The 17293-nt window shown below is 48.8% G+C and overlaps 1 protein-coding gene across 2 annotated transcripts in view; it reads left to right on the forward strand.

Annotated features, from left to right (window-relative positions):
* The window catches only part of wasf1 (WASP family member 1), a 53138-nt gene extending 39296 nt beyond the window's left edge, over nucleotides 1–13842 (forward strand). Inside the window, exons 6-11 of one of the 2 annotated variants that reach the window (XM_056581614.1) lie at nucleotides 1643–1729; nucleotides 5298–5354; nucleotides 6251–6420; nucleotides 7379–7558; nucleotides 10954–11570; nucleotides 12075–13842. In XM_056581614.1, the coding sequence (XP_056437589.1) occupies nucleotides 1643–1729; nucleotides 5298–5354; nucleotides 6251–6420; nucleotides 7379–7558; nucleotides 10954–11570; nucleotides 12075–12232 (1269 nt within the window). In that variant the 3' untranslated portion in view covers nucleotides 12233–13842. The remainder of the gene's footprint in view (nucleotides 1–1642; nucleotides 1730–5297; nucleotides 5355–6250; nucleotides 6421–7378; nucleotides 7559–10953; nucleotides 11571–12074) is intronic. The other variant, XM_056581616.1, reaches the window with a different exon arrangement.
* The last annotated feature ends 3451 nt before the right edge of the window (nucleotides 13843–17293 follow it).

Raw genomic sequence — 17293 nt, forward strand, 5'->3', positions numbered from 1 at the left:
CAAATTACCGCAACAAACAGTCGTAACTCCAGAAACCCTTACTCAGTACAGCTGTCTCCTATAGCCTTACACACACACACACACACACACACACACACACACACACACACACACACACACACACACACACACACACACACACACACACACACACACACACACACACACACACACACACACACACACACACACACACACACACAGACACACACTAGTATACCGTGCTAAGTGGGTAGCAGCGGCTTCCAGAAGGGGAGAGCGAAGTCGCCTGCTGTGCTAATCTCATTAGCCCCCCTTGTGCTAGCACAACTCCAGCTGGATTACTGCAGGAGGGGCTGGCTAGGCTGCTGATTCCTTTCCTTATTATAGACTCCCAACAGACTGCCTCCGTTTCTAGAGTAGGGATTCAGTTCAGATTTTGGTTTCTGGAGCCCCCCCTCCCCCAAAGCACTATAGTCTATAAGGCAGACACCGCCACCCCGTACATTGAGACAGGTGGTTGTTTGTTACAGACAAAATGACCTGCGCTGCTATATGGGGCTGATGAGATAAGGAATTAGATTAGGAGCGAGATGATGTATGAATGTAATGAATGAAAGCCGTTTGTCTTTTGGCTTGACGTTCTGCGGGCTGAACTACAAAGGTGGTTATGAAGGGGATCAAATTAAGTTAAACGAATCTGTCTTCTGTCTTGTGTGTGTGTGTGTGTGTGTGTGTGTGTGTGTGTGTGTGTGTGTGTGTGTGTGTGTGTGTGTGTGTGTGTGTGTGTGTGTGTGTGTGTGTGTGTGTGTGTGTGTGTGCCTGCGTCTCTTATTTTATGTGGCAGAGCCGTAACCTTTCCTTCTCTCTTTACAACGTGCTCTGTGAAAACTTCTAAAGATCCATTGCCCCCATCTATTGTGGATCATGGCACAACAAAGGATATACTTCAAAAAGACCATTCACACTGCACAAAAAAGACATGTTTCCTCAGGTTCTCTCTCTCTCTCTCTCTCTCGCTCTCTCTCACACAAACACGAGCGCGCGCGCACACACACACACACACACACACACACACACACACACACACACACACACACACACACACACACACACACACACACACACACACACACACACACACACACACACACACACACACACCCACACACACAACAAGCGGTAAACACAACACATTCCCCTGACAACCCTGCGATGACGGCTCTCCGTGACGTGACACGTTTACGGTGTTGAGTTACAACCACGGCATTGGCTGGGGTTTCCATGGCAACTGCCTCGCCGGTCCGCTGGTGACGGATGGACGGCGTCAGCGCTCGCGGAGACAGAGAGGGGGGGACCGACGTGGCCAATGAGGGCCCTGCTCACGGCGGAAGGGGGAAAAGCGCATCGCTGCTGTCGACGTGTGTGTCAGACCTACTGCACCACATTCTTAGGAAGTAGAGATTTGCAAAGGAGGAACAATGCGTCGAAATGTGAGAACGGCGGCGTTCTCTGCCCGATGGTCGTCTCACTCCCCTTTTTATAAAACCCTATTATTATTTTTGTTTCCTTTTTTGTTCCCTCTCCTTCCTCTCTCGCCCTGGCCCGCTTCCTGTCGGCCCCTGTCCCTCTACTTTGCCCCGCGCCCGTCCTGCCGCTACAGCAGGAAACACCGTATCAGGTGTGTCCAGAGGGCTTCTCACGATCACCCTCCAAATCGCCTCATCCCCACTTCTTAAACCCCGCCGAGGTAAGGTCTCTCTCTCTCTCTCTCTCTCTCTGTCTCTGTCTCTGTCTCTGTCTCTGTCTCTGTCTCTGTCTCTCTCTCTCTCTCTGGACTCCCCACAGATTTGAAACGCCCGCCCCCATCCCCCCCCCCCCCCCCCATTCCGTCTCGCGCTTCTCACACACACGCCAACCCTCTCCCACACGCCCCCACTGTGGTTTGCTGTGGTGTGTTGTGAACTGACCGTATGCAGCCTGCTACTCCACTACTGCACCGCTGTTACTAACCCCCCCTGGCCGCCTCCCACTGTACAAAATGCATTTTTCTCCCTCCAAAAGGTCGAGCCAAATGACTCCACTTATGTTACCGTCACCACCACTGCGGTCAGCTTAATGCCCATTCCTCACAGCATATGGCACGGAAAGGTTATGCAGGAGAATCTCTACAGTGCTGTTAAAACAGGCTTAGATGTCCGGGAAGGTGAAAATCTCTCTCTCTGTCTCTCTTTAAAGCAAAGGAATCCTTTGCTTGAAAAGGGAGCAATCTCTCTAAGATTTCTGTTTGGTTTTCCTACGCCACACCCTTGGTGTTGCACAGTAATTGCAGGTGTGTTTTTTGGATATCTGTGTGCCATTATCTGTGTGCCACTTGGGATTTTCCCGGGAATGTCACCACAGACACCCAGTGGGTAATATTTATAATGCTGCAAATTGCGATGGCTTTCATCAGCAGGCCATAGTAGACGCAATCACCACTGTGTGACCTCATTCGGTAACGGTGACTTGACAGACATTTACAGCTTAACATTAGGTACAAGAAAGTCCATTCACTCTGAGCCATGTGAACTAGAAAACACATTTGTTTTAGGGTTTGCCGCACAAGCCCAATTGCTGTACTTATCCGATGATATGCTTGCTCTAACGACCTATAATCCTCACCTAATTACACTCAATCAAGTGTGGCCAACAGCACAGACCTATTAGCCGGGAGAGGCTACGGTAATGGTGGTTTGGTCCAGCGTGAGGCGCTGTTGGGTCCAGCCCCTAGGTCCTGTGACAGTGCCTCCCCGTGGGGTGGGAGGGGTCGGGTTGTGTGTGTGTGTGTGTGTGTGTGTGTGTGTGTGTGTGTGTGTGTGTGTGTGTGTGTGTGTGTGTGTGTGTGTGTGTGTGTGTGTGTGTGTGTGTGTGTGTGTGTGTGTGTGTGTGTGTTGGCTGAGTTCTGCTGATGCCGTCACAATTCATACCCTCTAGCAAACACACTCACAATATCTCAACCCACACCCCACTCCCCCCCCCCCCCCCCCCCCCCCCCCACACCAGACACGATTCCCTGCCTACTGAACACACATGAAATAACGTCCATGTGTGTGTAAACGGACACATGCACACACACATACGCCCACAGAGTGTATGTGTGTGTAAACGCACACATACACACAAACACACACAGGCAGAAAGTGCTATGTGTTGTGTAAATAATCACATAAATCCATTCTCACACACACACACACACACACACACACACACACACACACACACACACACACACACACCCCCCATAACGCTTACCCTGCGGGAAGCTTTCTTATCTGTGCCACCGCGGTTCCATTCAGTGGAGCCGTTGGTGGCCCAGGCGAGGCTAACAGAACGGGGACATCAGCTGCGTTCTGGAGAGGAAGGCGCAGCGCCCGAGTCCTCATATTGGATGAGTTATACCCAGGGCTCGGCGTCGATTCTCTCTGAAGGACCACCGGGTGTCCCTGCTCTGATGTACCGTCTGTAATATGTATCCATTAAACGGTGGATGCGTAGCGTTAGTGTGGGTAATACATGGTGAGTGAGTGCATCCTGTGACTCACTGCCCAGCGTACAATGTGTTAGGAGGGCAGTCGCTCAGGAGCTCCAGCGGGTCGACTTGTAACAGGAAGGTTGCTAGTGCGATCCTCGGCTCATTGTAGGCAAGTGTTGTGGTGTCCCTGAGTGAGACACCTCTCCCTAACGGCTATAAGTGTAATATATAACTACTGGAGCTGTGTTTTGACTGATCAGAGGTGGCATTTTAATCCTGTAAGAGACAGACCGCTAGTCCACTATTACAGTTAGACACCATTTTTTTTCGACCAGTGATTCGTCCTCAGCCATATACGTAGAACGTAAACGACGCACTGCGTCTGTACCCCCGCCCTGCCAAGAACCTTCCAGAAGGTTCCTTCACGCCGCGATATGACTTAAACACAGCGGTTTAACAGCTGTACCGCAATAACAATCCGGGAGCATGCGCACGCTCAGGTGCCCCCCCGTGCCCCCCGCCGCCGCTTCAGCCGCCATAATGGTTTTGTGATGAATGAGCAGCTCATCAATATGAGTCACTGTCATATCTCCTCCCACCACGTCCCTCTGACTACCAGTGGTGATGAGCGGTGTTCAACTCGAGAGTTAGCGAGCACATGCTCACTAACTGCGAGCAGCGAAAACGCGGCGGTGCTAATTGTTCTGTATTGTCTGTTGGTTGTGAAGATGAGCGTTCAGAGGAGCCAGGGAAAGAGAGGATATTATGTGCTCAGTGGTTCGGTTTGGCAAGACATGAAATAAGATGTTGGTGTGCAGCTGCCAGTAGCCGCATTAACTGTGCAATGAATTCTTGTTGTCTTATCTTTCGATATCATATTAAATCAATATTTCACTTGAACTGAAATAAATACACACTCAGCTTCAAGGAAAATCTTATTTGTGTTATTTCTCATAACAAGGTCACCGTTTAGGTAATTTACACCAGAATAAATATTTGCTCTTTAAACATCTTGGCTTCTTAATACAAACAGTTAAATCCAGAATGACTAATCATGAAACCAAAACCACATCTAAACACAATGTAGGTTTTATGCCCCAAGAACCAAAGAAAAAAAGATGCACAGCTTTCGGATGTACAACATTTTTGTTGTATATGCATGTCACTATGCATCAGTATGTAACCTGTTCATCAAAACGTACCAAAGAGACAACTGATGTCTTCCATCTCCTTGTGTACATGTCCTTCATTCACGGTCTAGAAGCATGCCAGTCTTCTGCCTTCTTTTCCAGTTTCTTCTCTGCTCTTCTGCCTCTCTCCCTCACCGCCTCTTCTCTTATCAACACCCCATCCCACCACCACTCTGACACCCCCGGTTCCCCACCTGCACGTGTTGTTTGTGCCCACTGTTCTGCCTCCATTGTGACGCTCACCCACCCACCCTCTGTCATTCACTCCCAGTCATTCACTCAGTTTTCTGTTCAGCAGCACTTTTCCGTGTGTTGTGCGTGTTGTCCGTTCTTTGTCGTTCCAATTGATATTTGTGCTGCATCGGTCAACACAATGACTCGCTGCAGCCAGCCAGTGGTGGTGATGCCAGTGTTGTTCCTGAATCTGGTACACTGTTAACTCTCTCTCTCTCTCTCTCTCTCTCTCTCTCTCTCTCTCTCTCTCTCTCTCTCTCTCTCTCTCTCTCTCTCTCTCTCTCTCTCTCTCTCTCTCTCTCTCTCTCTCTCTCTCTCTCTCTCTCTCTCTCTCTCTCTCTCTCTCTCTCTCTCCTGTACCTGTTTTGTTCCTCTTGTAGTTGCAGGACTCCCGCATGTATGACCAGGTCTATAGGTACTTAGACCTTCCAGGGCAGGTACGTGGAAAAATAATTCAAATACAAAATCAACAACTGTGTGTGGTAAGATGATGTTACTGGTTCATATTGATGCCTCAGACCCAAGTGTGTGTGTTTGTGTTTTGTGTGTTTCCGAGTTTGAGGTTTAAGGTCTGAGGGACTTGGGGAGGTATGCTCCAGTTATATATTTCTTTCTCTCCTTAAATGTCTCTTCTGCTTCTGTATTTTCTACACGTGTGTGCTTGCGTGTGTGAGTGTACTGCAGTTTTTTCGGTAGACTGCTGCTCCTAGCCATGAAGTGTGCCTGCCAGGGCGAGATAGCCTACTACACTCTCAATGGAAATATTCCATATTGCTTAGTGTAAAATGGAAAGGCAATTTGAAAGCGTTGTCGCTATGACAACAGCTGCTGCACTTCTTAGTGAGTGTGTGCGGATTTAGTGTGTGTGTGTGTGTGTGTGTGTGTGTGTGTGTGTGTGTGTGTGTGTGTGTGTGTGTGTGTGTGTGTGTGTGTGTGTGTGTGTGTGTGTGTGTGTGTGTGTGTGACCACAGTTTGAATGTGAGGTGTTGTGGCATTGTGTATTTGGAGAGCATTGTAAATGTCTGGATTTTGAAAACACTATGTGTGTTGGAATCTAATACCAATAATGCACAAATCTCACTTGTATTGGTCTCTTCATCACTTCCAAAGTGTGAACTACAGTGAGATTCCCGGCTTAGTCTCCTTTTAAATTGTTATATACTGGAAGCAACTCTTTTCTCTTCCTGCATTTTTTTTCTTTCCTTTATCCATTTAAACCTAAAACCCTGAACTCCATTCTTCTCCTCCTTCTCTGTTCTCCTTCCCTCCTCCTGACATCCGTCATCATCATCATCATCATCATCATCATCATCATCATCATCATCACCACCAGGTCAAAGCCATCGAACGTGGCCAGGAGTCGGAGAAGGTACCGCGGGCACCACACGACCGCAAGAAGGAGTGGCAGAAGCTGGCACTGGGGGCGGAGCTTGTCCAGGAGGAGGCCGAGGAGAAGCAACACAGGGAGGCCAACGGCTCCATGGCAGCCTACCATGACAACAGGTGTGTGCGTTTGCGTGTGTGTTTGTGTGTCAACTACTATGCCCTGTTCTCCAATTACAATTTGAAGACATGTTGACTTGAAGATCAGCGTTGTCCAAATACAGGCTGAGATTCATCCAGAGCTGTTTATTCAGGATTTATTTCACAATATCGTTGCCGTCGGTTTTGGTTTATGGCAGTCCAACGTTCTGTATTTTTTAAATCTGGAGCATTGATTCTTGCAAGCGTTTTCAAGTGAAAGCAGGCTTTACTCCAGCACTCAAACACGGGCTGCCAGATAATGGACCATAACCAGAGTGTGACTAGGAAAAATAACGTGGACGAAAAAAACACATTTATCTCCGTCCACGCCAGAGCCACAAGTACGTACACAGGCACCGCTGACGGATATGCAGGAGGCCACTCTGTGTTGGTGAGATAATACACTGCATCGCACCCACACGGTGAGCAAGAGCCGGTAAAACGCTGAAGACAGCGTGGAGCTGTGTAGCGGAGCGGTAATCAAAGGGGTCACTTCATCCAGCATACCAAAACAAACCCCTGTTTCTCCTTCACCCCTCGGCGCTGCTCATTGATCCGCCGGATCCAGTTTCAGTAAGTGGGCTGTGCAGAAGCACCTCTGAGCTCCACCACCGAGCTGAATGAATGCACACCATTGTTATCATGAGTCACAGTTTTATGGACTTGACTCCCTGCTGGTGCATTTTAATTCTTATTACAACCTAAATTCAGCCTGTTTTATTGGGCAGCGGCTGAGATTGCGGTGGTGCTTTTCCACCTATAAAATCCTTCACACCTCGCACAATATCTCTCTCAGTAGCGGGGGGGGGGTTCAGGGGTCCTTCGTGTTTTCATTATATTCTACTGGAGGTGATCTGCTCTCGGGGGGGGGGGGGGGGGATCAAGGGGGCTTGAACCCACACCCATAGCGTGACATCTGGTCCCCCGGCATCCCCAGGGCCCCGATGTACATGGACAACATGGACGGGCCCTTCTCGCTGGCCGCCCTGCCCTACAGCCAGATGAACGAGCTGCTGAACCAGACGGGCGACCGCGTGTACTCGCGACCCCACGACCCCCCGCCGCCACCCCCTGCCATGCACGCACTGGGCGAGATCCTGCCGCCGTCCATGCTCAGGTGAGTCCCCCCCCCCACGCAAACATACCACTCCACCCATTGTGTTTGTCTGTATGTTTCTCTGTGTTAACCACAATCAGCATAAGCAAGGAGGAGTGAGTGGGGTTGAGTGGCAATGCAAACCGCCGCTCAGTAGTTTGTGGCTCAGAGGCCGCGCCCGCAAGGTTCGTGAATTGTTATTGCTGTCCTTAATGCGGTCCGAGGGCTTCGTAAATCCAGAACAAGCAATCGCATCGGCACCTATAAAATCACACAACGCTACACTTTGCCCCTAATTCCTTGTCTTTCATGCATCTTTTCAAAATGCAAAGATTGAATGCTATCTTTGCATGATTTATTTAGGGTTAGGGTTAGCCCATTGGCAGTTTCCAGTGTCTGGAGTCGGAGCTATCCCTGTTGGAATGTTGCCGCTTCTGATTGACCTCTTGACCCCTGTTATTTACTATGGAAACAAAAAGTACTGTGTAGCGTGGCGCTCCATCCCTTACCTCCGAGCTACAGTAGAGGGGGCAAAAGAGGACCAGAAGGAAACTAATTATATAGAAATATTCCCTGGATGGATTGACCTGTGGAGGCCTTGGCTGCGTTTTATCTTGCAAAAAGTTATTCTCAGATTTTTTTTAATGGAGTAAATAGCTGCAGTAGAAGAGTTAGAGAGCGCTGGTTTATATGTAAGGGATAATGCCCGACGAGGTGTCCATTATCAGGAATTAATGGACGACGTGGAGGCGTGAACCGTCCGACGCGAAGCGGAGGACGGTTGCCTCCGCGAAGTCCATTAATTCCTGATAATGGACACCTCGAAGGGCATTATCCCGCTTATACCACGGTCACTTACCAACGGTGACCAAATTAAGACCATTCATTTATATTTTCATGCGTTTTACAATCCGAATATAAAGTTTTCCACAAAACATACATTTGTTTGCCTGGTTACGCCTGAGGGTCTGACTAATACCCGGAACCACCATTACACGCCCGTTGGGTTCTCATGCAACGGAAACGTTGTTCACTCCTCCAGTAATTAGGACGGGCCATAGCTACGACTTTAGAACGGGAGGTAGCGGGAGGTATTATAGTCCGCTCAGCTTTGTTTTGTTTCCCGTTGCTATGGTTACTACTATTTTAGAGACGATACGCCAGCTAGCGCATTAATTGAGAACGGTAAACAGACAATTTGACGGAACTACTTGTCCAGGTGTCCGTACACCCTGCATCCAATCAGAATCGAGTATTCCCGCAGACCGTGGTATAAGGAACTATATACATCTAGCGGATAAAACCATGTGCATAATGCTTATTCAAAAGCGAGGCTTTTGAACAAGCAGATTGTAATGCGTGCGCCAAACACACAGACTCTCTCTCTCTCTCGCTGTCTCTCGCCCTCTCTCTCTCTCTCTGTCTGTGTCTGTGTCTTTGTCTCTGTCTGTCTCCCTCTGTCGATGTCTCCGTCTCTCACTCACTCTCTCTCTCTCTCTCGCTCCCTCTCTCTGTCTGTGTCTGTGTCTCTGTCTCTCTCTGTCTCTGTCTCTCTCTGTCTGTCTCTCTCTCTCTCTCTGTCTCTGTCTCTGTCTCTGTCTCTGTCTCTGTCTCTGTCTCTGTCCTTGTCTCTGTCTCTCTCCGTCTCTGTCTCTGTCTCTGTGTCTGTCTCTGTCTCTCTCTCTCTCTCTCTCTCTCTCTCTCTCTCTCTCTCTCTGTCTCTGTCTCTGTCTCTCTCCGTCTCTGTCTCTGTCTCTGTCTCTGTCTCTCTGTCTCTGTCTCTCTGTCTCTGTCTCTGTCTCTCTGTCTCTCTGTCTCTCTCTGTCTCTCTGTCTCTCTCTGTCTCTCTGTCTCTCCCTCTCTCTCTCTCTCTCTCTCTCTCTCTCTCTCTCTGTCTCTGTCTCTGTCTCTGTCTCTCTCCGTCTCTGTCTCTGTCTCTGTGTCTGTCTCTGTCTCTCTGTCTCTCTCTCTGTCTCTGTCTCTGTCTCTGTCTCTCTGTCTCTCTGTCTCTCTGTCTCTCTCTGTCTCTCTGTCTCTCTGTCTCTCTCTGTCTCTCTGTCTCTCTGTCTCTCTCTCTCTCTGTCTCTGTCTCTGTCTCTGTCTCTGTCTCTGTCTCTGTCTCTCTCTCTCTCTCTCTCTCTCTCTCATATACACACACACGCCTCACACTCTTTGAATCTGAATCCTCTTCATACTCTAGAGCAGCCGGTTATCCCTTCCTTGTATGCGGTTCAGCTCCACCAGAGCGGGGATATGGGGGATAAAAAAACACAACAATGAGAGAAGTAAGAGATGGAAGGAGGGAGGGATGACAGCCGGGTATGAGACCTGACTAACCCACAGCACAGAGAGACGGAGAGATCCCCGGATCAGAAGGGGGATCAACAGGGCGCCGGCGGTCCGGGGGGGGGGGGGGGGGGGGGCTGGACTCAAGCTGGTGTCCTCCCCATCGGTACTGTGATATATTTGATTGGGATTGATTTGTGACAGTTGATATGATTTTCAATACGAGGGGGAGCGGCAAATCTGTCCAGGAAGCTTCATCCTGAAGCTGCCTGCACAATCCTCAAAGGGAAAGGAATAAAGTGTCACTGAGCACTACCCAGGCTTCCATGTTGGCTTGTAAATGTGTCAAAATGAAAAACGGAGGGGGGAAAGATTCTCCCCCGTCCCACAACCCAGTAAGCCGGTGAGGCAGCCTTCAGGCTAGCATCCAGCCCCGAGATTGTGCGCACAATCTGGGATGGGAACCAAGAACTGAAAGGGCGGAGCAACGCCCCGTTTCCTGTTTCATTACCGAGACGTCCTAACCAAGAGACACTGATTCCTGCGAGGAGACGGAGCTTGGAGAAGGGGGTTTTAATTAAGCGTGTACACCGGCCAGTCTACACGGTGTTGATTTCAACCTTTAGAGACAGTTTCTTACTGTTGGTAAGAAGTGAGACATTATGTTCACTGTTAATAGCCAATTAATGTTTACACATCCCGCTTCCAGCGACATGAGTGGTCATAACAAGCGTGAAGTGTGAGAAAAAGAAACGCTTGTTCACTCAGGTTTAGGCTTGTCTGCCATCACATTTTAAATGAGTAAACTAAAGTCTGATTTGTGGGATTAACTAGACCCTGAACCCACCAACAACATCACCTTCATTGATGAAGCGTGCTTGATTTGTGTTGCCATCGGTAGAACAGAAGGCTTTGTGTTTTGTGGAACTACATTATCGATTCGCTCTCTCTCTCTCAAAGCTTAAGATCTACTTGTATTAACTCTCTGTCTCTGTCTGTGTCTGTCTCTCTCGCTCTCTCTCTCTCTCTCGCTCTCGCTCTCTCTCTCGCTCTCTCTCTCTCTCTCTCTCTCTCTCTCTCTCTCCCTCTCCCTCTCCCTCTCCCTCTCCCTCTCCCTCTCCCTCTCTCAGCTCCAGTTCAGGTTATTCCGACAGCAGACCTCAGTCTCCTGCCCGGACGGCGGGCCTCAACTCCCTCACCCCGCCCCCGCCCCCTCCGCTTCCCCCCCCGCCTCCCCCCCTGCCCTCCTCCGGGGCGGGCCCGCGGGGCACCCCTCCCCCGGCCGTCCCCCCGCTGCCCCTCCAGCAGCACCACCACCACCACCACCATCACCAGCAGCAGCCGCCGGCCATCCCGCCCGCGCCCGCCCCGCTGCAGATCTCTGCGGGGGTGCTGCACCCGGCGCCGCCCCCCGTGGCCCCGCCCCTCCACTCCTCCTCCCCGGCCCGCCTCCAGCAGGTCCTGGACAAGGGCCCCCCGCCGCCGCCGGGCTCCTCCACCTTCGGCCAGCCGGACGGCGCCGCCCTGCCACCGCCGCCGCCCCCGCCTCCGCCCCTGCCCTTCCACGGGGGGAGGGGCTCCCCGTGTCCGCCGGGCCCGCCCCCCATCCCGGCCTTCCCCTCGGCGGGGGCCATGGCCTCGCCCCACACCAGCGGCCACGACGGGGGCCACGGCAAGAGGCACCCGCCCACCAACCTGCCGCCCATCAGCGACGCCCGCAGCGTCCTGCTGGAGGCCATCCGCAAAGGTGCGTGGGACGCACACACACACACACACACACACACTCGTCTGTTTGCTTTCATCGGAGAGCCCACACCTTTCTATCGTTTTCATTTTTCGTTTTCAGAAAGGGTCTAATCTTTTTCCATCCAAAGAAGTTGGGCTCTATTTTAGTAGCGTTCAAGAATTATTTATTTTTAGACGGACAAAAACACTACCTCCCTCTCTTTCCATCCCTGTCTTTCTCTCTCCATCTTGCCATCCACAACTGAAGCACGGAAAACATTCTCCTTTATTTTGAACAGAACCGAGCAGAAAGAGTGGTTAAGGATAAAGTAAACTGTCACCCTGTCTTTCTCTCTCTGTCCCACACAACACCTCTCTTTTCATCTCTCCCTTCTCACCTTCCCTTCCATACACAAAATAAATACCGGTAGTACAATAGCTCTATTTGAACATGGGTAATGTGAGGACGTTGTCATTGTCAAGGAGAAGGTTTATGATTGGCTGATTCCCCCCCCCCCCCCACCAGGCATCCAGCTGCGGAAGGTGGAGGAGCAGCGGGAGCAGGAGGCCAAGCACAAGAGGGTGGGCAACGACGTGGCCACCATCTTGTCGCGGCGCATCGCCGTCGAGTACTCGGACTCGGAGGACGAGTCGGAGTTCGACGAGGGGGACTGGATGGAGTGAGGAGGAGGAGGAGGAGGAAGAGGAGGAGGAGGAGGAGGAGAGGCGTCGGAAAGGAGCAGGGAAACAGAGTTGTGCGATCAGAAACCAATCCCAGGAAGAGGCCTTTCCATTTACGGAATTCCTCATTTTTTTGGTCTTTCCACATCTCCCTCTCTCTTCTTTGTCCCTCTCTCCTTCCAGCCCGCTCTTCTGTGGGGCGTTCATGTTCCGGCGAGGATCTCTTTGTCATTCTAGGGTCCCGTCAGTGGTTCCTTAAGTTACTCTTTCTACATTACCACATAGACCTTGTTAACTTTTGGTTAGTTTTCTTGAGTTTACTTTCTCCTTTCCGAAATCCGACTTGTGTACAGTTCTGTTCTACATGAAAAAAAAAAAGCAAAACGTTATAAGAACCCCTAATTTTTATTACACATCTAGCTGTGTGTCAACGTGAGAGCAGAGAAAAACTGGTTCAAAAGAAGCGGCATGTGCCGCTGTCTTAGCTTTGTTGTATATTGTTGCCACCTTGTGGTTGAAAGTGTTATTGAACGGATGCAGACTTATTTTTTTATCATCTTATTTACTATTTTTCCGACACATGTGCAGTTGTAATAGGCCATTCATTTCCAGTGCAGATGATTTGGAGAGAAGCAGCACTGTTGCTCAAGGCCCAAGGTGTCCTTTGTGTTTTCGTCTTATGTTTGCTCTGACATCACCACTAATTTGTTTTATAATTTGAAAAGCAAAAAAATATTTGGATGAAATGACGTGTGGTGACGATTGTGATGGAACTGAAGGTTGACCAGTATGTGTACATGGTCTTTTATTTGACCATATACGTGCATATCTACCAGATCCACTCCACTACTTTTGCCTCTGAAACAATTTAGGCCACCAGATGTTCAGATGAGTTTCCCGGTCATTGGATCCTGGAGGACCACGTGCACCATCTGATTCACACGATCACGTGCACCATCAAACGCAGACTTATGGTCCAGTGACCAGACATACAATGCTCTTGTGATGTTTACTGAGTATACTGTATATTTGCGTTCTGCCTGAGCCATTCACAGGAGCGACACACACACACTCCTGTCACACTGCACATTCTTTGATTTTATTTTTGCAAATGTCAGTCGTCTGACCAACTCTGGGTACATACCACTCGACCAAACACTCAAGGCAGCTCCTTTCTCCCGTCTCTCTCTTCTTTCTTTTTACTAATGAAGAGTCTAACCACGTCTGGTGACTAGAACAGAGTTAATGTTTACCCCGGAAAAACTACCAAGAAGGAAATCAGAGAGAAAAAAACAAGAAGGAAACCCAAGACATTGCTCTGAAAAGTCCTGGGCTTTTCATTTGATGACTGATGTCTGTCATCTCTGTTTTCTTTTCATTTGTTTTTATTTTCTTATAATTGCCTTATTGTTTGTATGAAACGTACTGTCGAGTTGATGAATGTATTGTGCTGTTGCTACTTGCCTGCGCTTGTATGGGTTAGACGTTTCTATGTTTGTGTAAAAAAATTGGGGTTCCGGTGGGGCCATGGTTTGCAAAAAAAAAAGATAATACATTACTGAATACCATGTAACTTATGTAACTGTTGACTGTAACAGTTTGCTTGAATTAATAAAAGCTGTTATGTTTCAAGTCTTGCTTATGTTGTCTTAGCCTCAGTTGGGGCTTGAAGCAACAGCAGTAATATTGGTTAGCAAATACAGTTAATTTGGAGTATTTCCAGTAACATTCTTCCCTAGGAATATACCTTTCAATCATGCACTTTTGAATTAATATGCATTTATAACCACCAGTTTCCATTTTGGTGAGTTCTTACTGTTTTAAATAAAAAATCTAGTCTCTGCTTAACAAATAGTATATATAGTGTTTAAAGTCCAACTTTATAAAGATGTACAGGTGTTTTCCTAAACTCTGACAGTTCAGGTTGTATTTCCATGGAGACGGGCTCACCTGATGTGACATACGGAGGCAAAATAAACGTTAAAATAAGTGAAAATCACTTCTTCACATGAGCTACAAGTAAAATCAAATAACTAAACAAAAATGTATATGAACATATGAAATCAATGTTGCCATTTTGATATATGGGGATGAAATTTGTGTGGATTTGCATCTTGAAGTATGCGTTTTATATAAACATAATAAATAATAATACATAATGCATGAAATGGAGATAGTGGCAACATGGGGGAGAGGGGGGGGGGGCAAGTAGCACCTGATAGTGCCTACAACTATGGAAATATATTGAAAACAATAAACTTCAAATGTTACACTGAAGTTAGAACCGAAAATTCCAAGAGACAAGGTCATAGAAGTGGTGACAAAGGTGGGCTCAACAGCAGGTGGCACTAGTGGTTGCATCAATGTCCGACTCAGACAAGATGCAGGAAGGAGGAGAGGAATGGTCTTCATGTGAGCAGGGACCAGAAGGACTGGCTCTTAGGTCACGCCAGTAGCGAAAGGTGAAGGAGAGGTGAACAGGAAGGAGGCATGGATAGATTGACATGATTCTTTTGAGGTGGGGGACAAGGCTTAACCAATTGAAGTACTGGTCCTCAACCAGAGCAGGAAGCAGTCAGATGTGGGCTTAATTTTAAGGAGTAGGGATCACTACTGGTTTTGTTTCGGTCAGAGCATCAGGGTAAGCTTTTGGCGTTGAAAGGATTGGGTTCCTGGCCCGTGGATTGTTTTATGCCTGGAGAGAGAAAGGGTGTGAGTTTTTTGTGCATAGGGTGCCACATAGACTATGTCAGACCTTGTTCACACTACCTCCGTCCGTCGACGGATCACATTGACTTTGCATGGGGCGCTCGCGAAATGCATTGTGGGTCCGTCCGTCCATCAGGCTCTGTGGCCTGCATCAAAAAGTTGAGGAATGTTCAACTTTTCAGGCAGCGGCGGATCCGTCGGCCAATCAGATTGCGGTTATGCAAATGTGGCAAATGTTGCTCATTTGTTTATTGTAATGTTTGCTGCTGATACAACATGTTGCCATGCAGGACACCTCTGAGTGTGTTTGGAGATGGCCGATGTAACCTTTGCACATTGATTACTCAAAGTGCAACAGGTTTGCAGCCTCACCCAACCCCCATCCAATCAGTCTGACTCAGGCTAAGTGGGGCTGCTTCAACCAGCATTCCCACACACTCCACACAATTATCTCAGGGGTCTTGTGTTTTTGGGCTTCAATTATCTCAGACCCCCTGTGAAGCTGCAAAAGTGAATAAGAACACTTAAGAACAAGATAAGAACTTCCTTAATCTTGCTTTTGAATACAAGAAGCCTCAAAGGCAATGGCCAATAATGAAAAAAGTTAATGAGGGAGATCCAGGTCAAACCGGATTGTATCTGTGTAGACACGGCTGCTGGCTTGATTTTGTTACCCCAGGATAAGTATGTGTTCAACGTGATAGGCTGAGAATGCCTGTTGGGGAAGGTGCAACCCTATAGAGAGGGTCTTCTTCAGTATAGGAAGTGATGAGTCACTATAGAGAGATAAGTGTGTATTGGTGGAGGTATGGGGGGTTATGGGTAAGGGAAATGGTTTCTTTGTGAAATTATTATAAACCGTTCACTCTAATGTCAGTGGATGCACTCAAGAGAGTTTTCGAAGCAGTTTCCCTGCCTGCTATCTCTTTGGTGGGGACTTTCATGGACATAACCCGTTGTGGGGTAGCTCAACATTGGATTGTGTTGGTCGTGTAATGGAGGAAACTTTAGGAAGGATAGGGTGGGTGTAAATGATAGTCATGCCATATGTAAGGCTGAGTGGGAAGTATTGGGGGTTATCATATGCTGTTGACGGTGATCATTTCCCCATACTCCGTAGGTGGGGAGGGAATCTGCTGTGTGAGACTACTGGTAGGGAACGACTGTTTGATTTGGGAAAGGAAGAATGGGATGCATTAGGATGTGTCTAAGAGGATTAGATAGTGTCAGTGATGAATCAGTGGAGGTGTTTTTCTTCCCCTGTGTTGTCTGCTGCTACGGAGGCGGTTTCCCTAAAGGCAGCTTTTTGGCCCAGGAAGGTAGTGCTGGGGTGGAATAAGGCATTCGATGAGTCAGTAAAGGCTAGGAATAGGGCTGAAAGGAGGTCGAGGAGCTTCCTTGTAGAAGGTACAGTATTGGGGTACCAAAGAGTTAGGGTTGAGGTGAGCCGGGACATTAAATCAGCATGTTGGAGGGCTTGCATCGGGGAGGAGGACGTCCCTCACAGAGGTGTAGGGGGTTGTTTGCCCTATTTCAGGCAGATGTAGACGGAGTGTTAGGCCGGTTTGGGAGTCGTGTGTGCGTGTTAGCAAGGCCAATGTGCTGGGGCAATGCATTCGGCAGCACTAGGATGTAGGTGGGCGGACCAGAACAGGGCATGCTGCTCAGATGGCTGCAGGGCTTGATCTTCGGTGGGATGGGTATAAAGAGAGCCCTTTTGATGTGTGCTTCACGTTGGATGTGCTGATGGGGGCTCTTTTAGCGGCGGGCGATATGGCTCTGGCTACAGAGGGCCTGTTTCTATGATCCGTTTCGGGATTTGGGTGAATTATGCTGATGGAGGTTTTGTCTTTGTTCAGCAGAGCGTAGGAGGAGAGGGTCCTGATGTGGGTTTGGAAGCATGCCGTGGTAGTCCCGGTTCAAAAGCCTGGAACAGAGGCCTCCAGCCCTCTGTCATACAGGCCCCTTGCGCTTACCTCTGTGACGTGCGGAATGATGCAGAGGAAGGTCCTGACATGCTCATTCGGTTTCTTGAGGAGAGGGGGTCGATGAGTACCAAAAATGGGTTTTCGTAGGAGTCTGTCCTCTACTATAATGTCCTCTGTAATGACTCTGATATTAGGGGGGAATTGAGGCTGGGGTGATGATGATGATGGTAACATAATACAATAAGGGGACCCTTATTGTTTGTTTTCACTTTGACCCAAGAATATTTCTTTCCTCCAACATGTAGTCGTGTAAAGCAACTGTACCAAAACCGGGGTTTATGTTTGAAGAGATTTGAGGATGAGCAGGATCGGACAAAACGTAGACGTAAGACATCAACTGTGGGAAAAAAGAGAAACAGGGATGACC

The sequence above is a fragment of the Gadus chalcogrammus genome, chromosome 21 (genome assembly GCF_026213295.1).
Source record: "Gadus chalcogrammus isolate NIFS_2021 chromosome 21, NIFS_Gcha_1.0, whole genome shotgun sequence".
NCBI lineage: Eukaryota > Metazoa > Chordata > Actinopteri > Gadiformes > Gadidae > Gadus > Gadus chalcogrammus.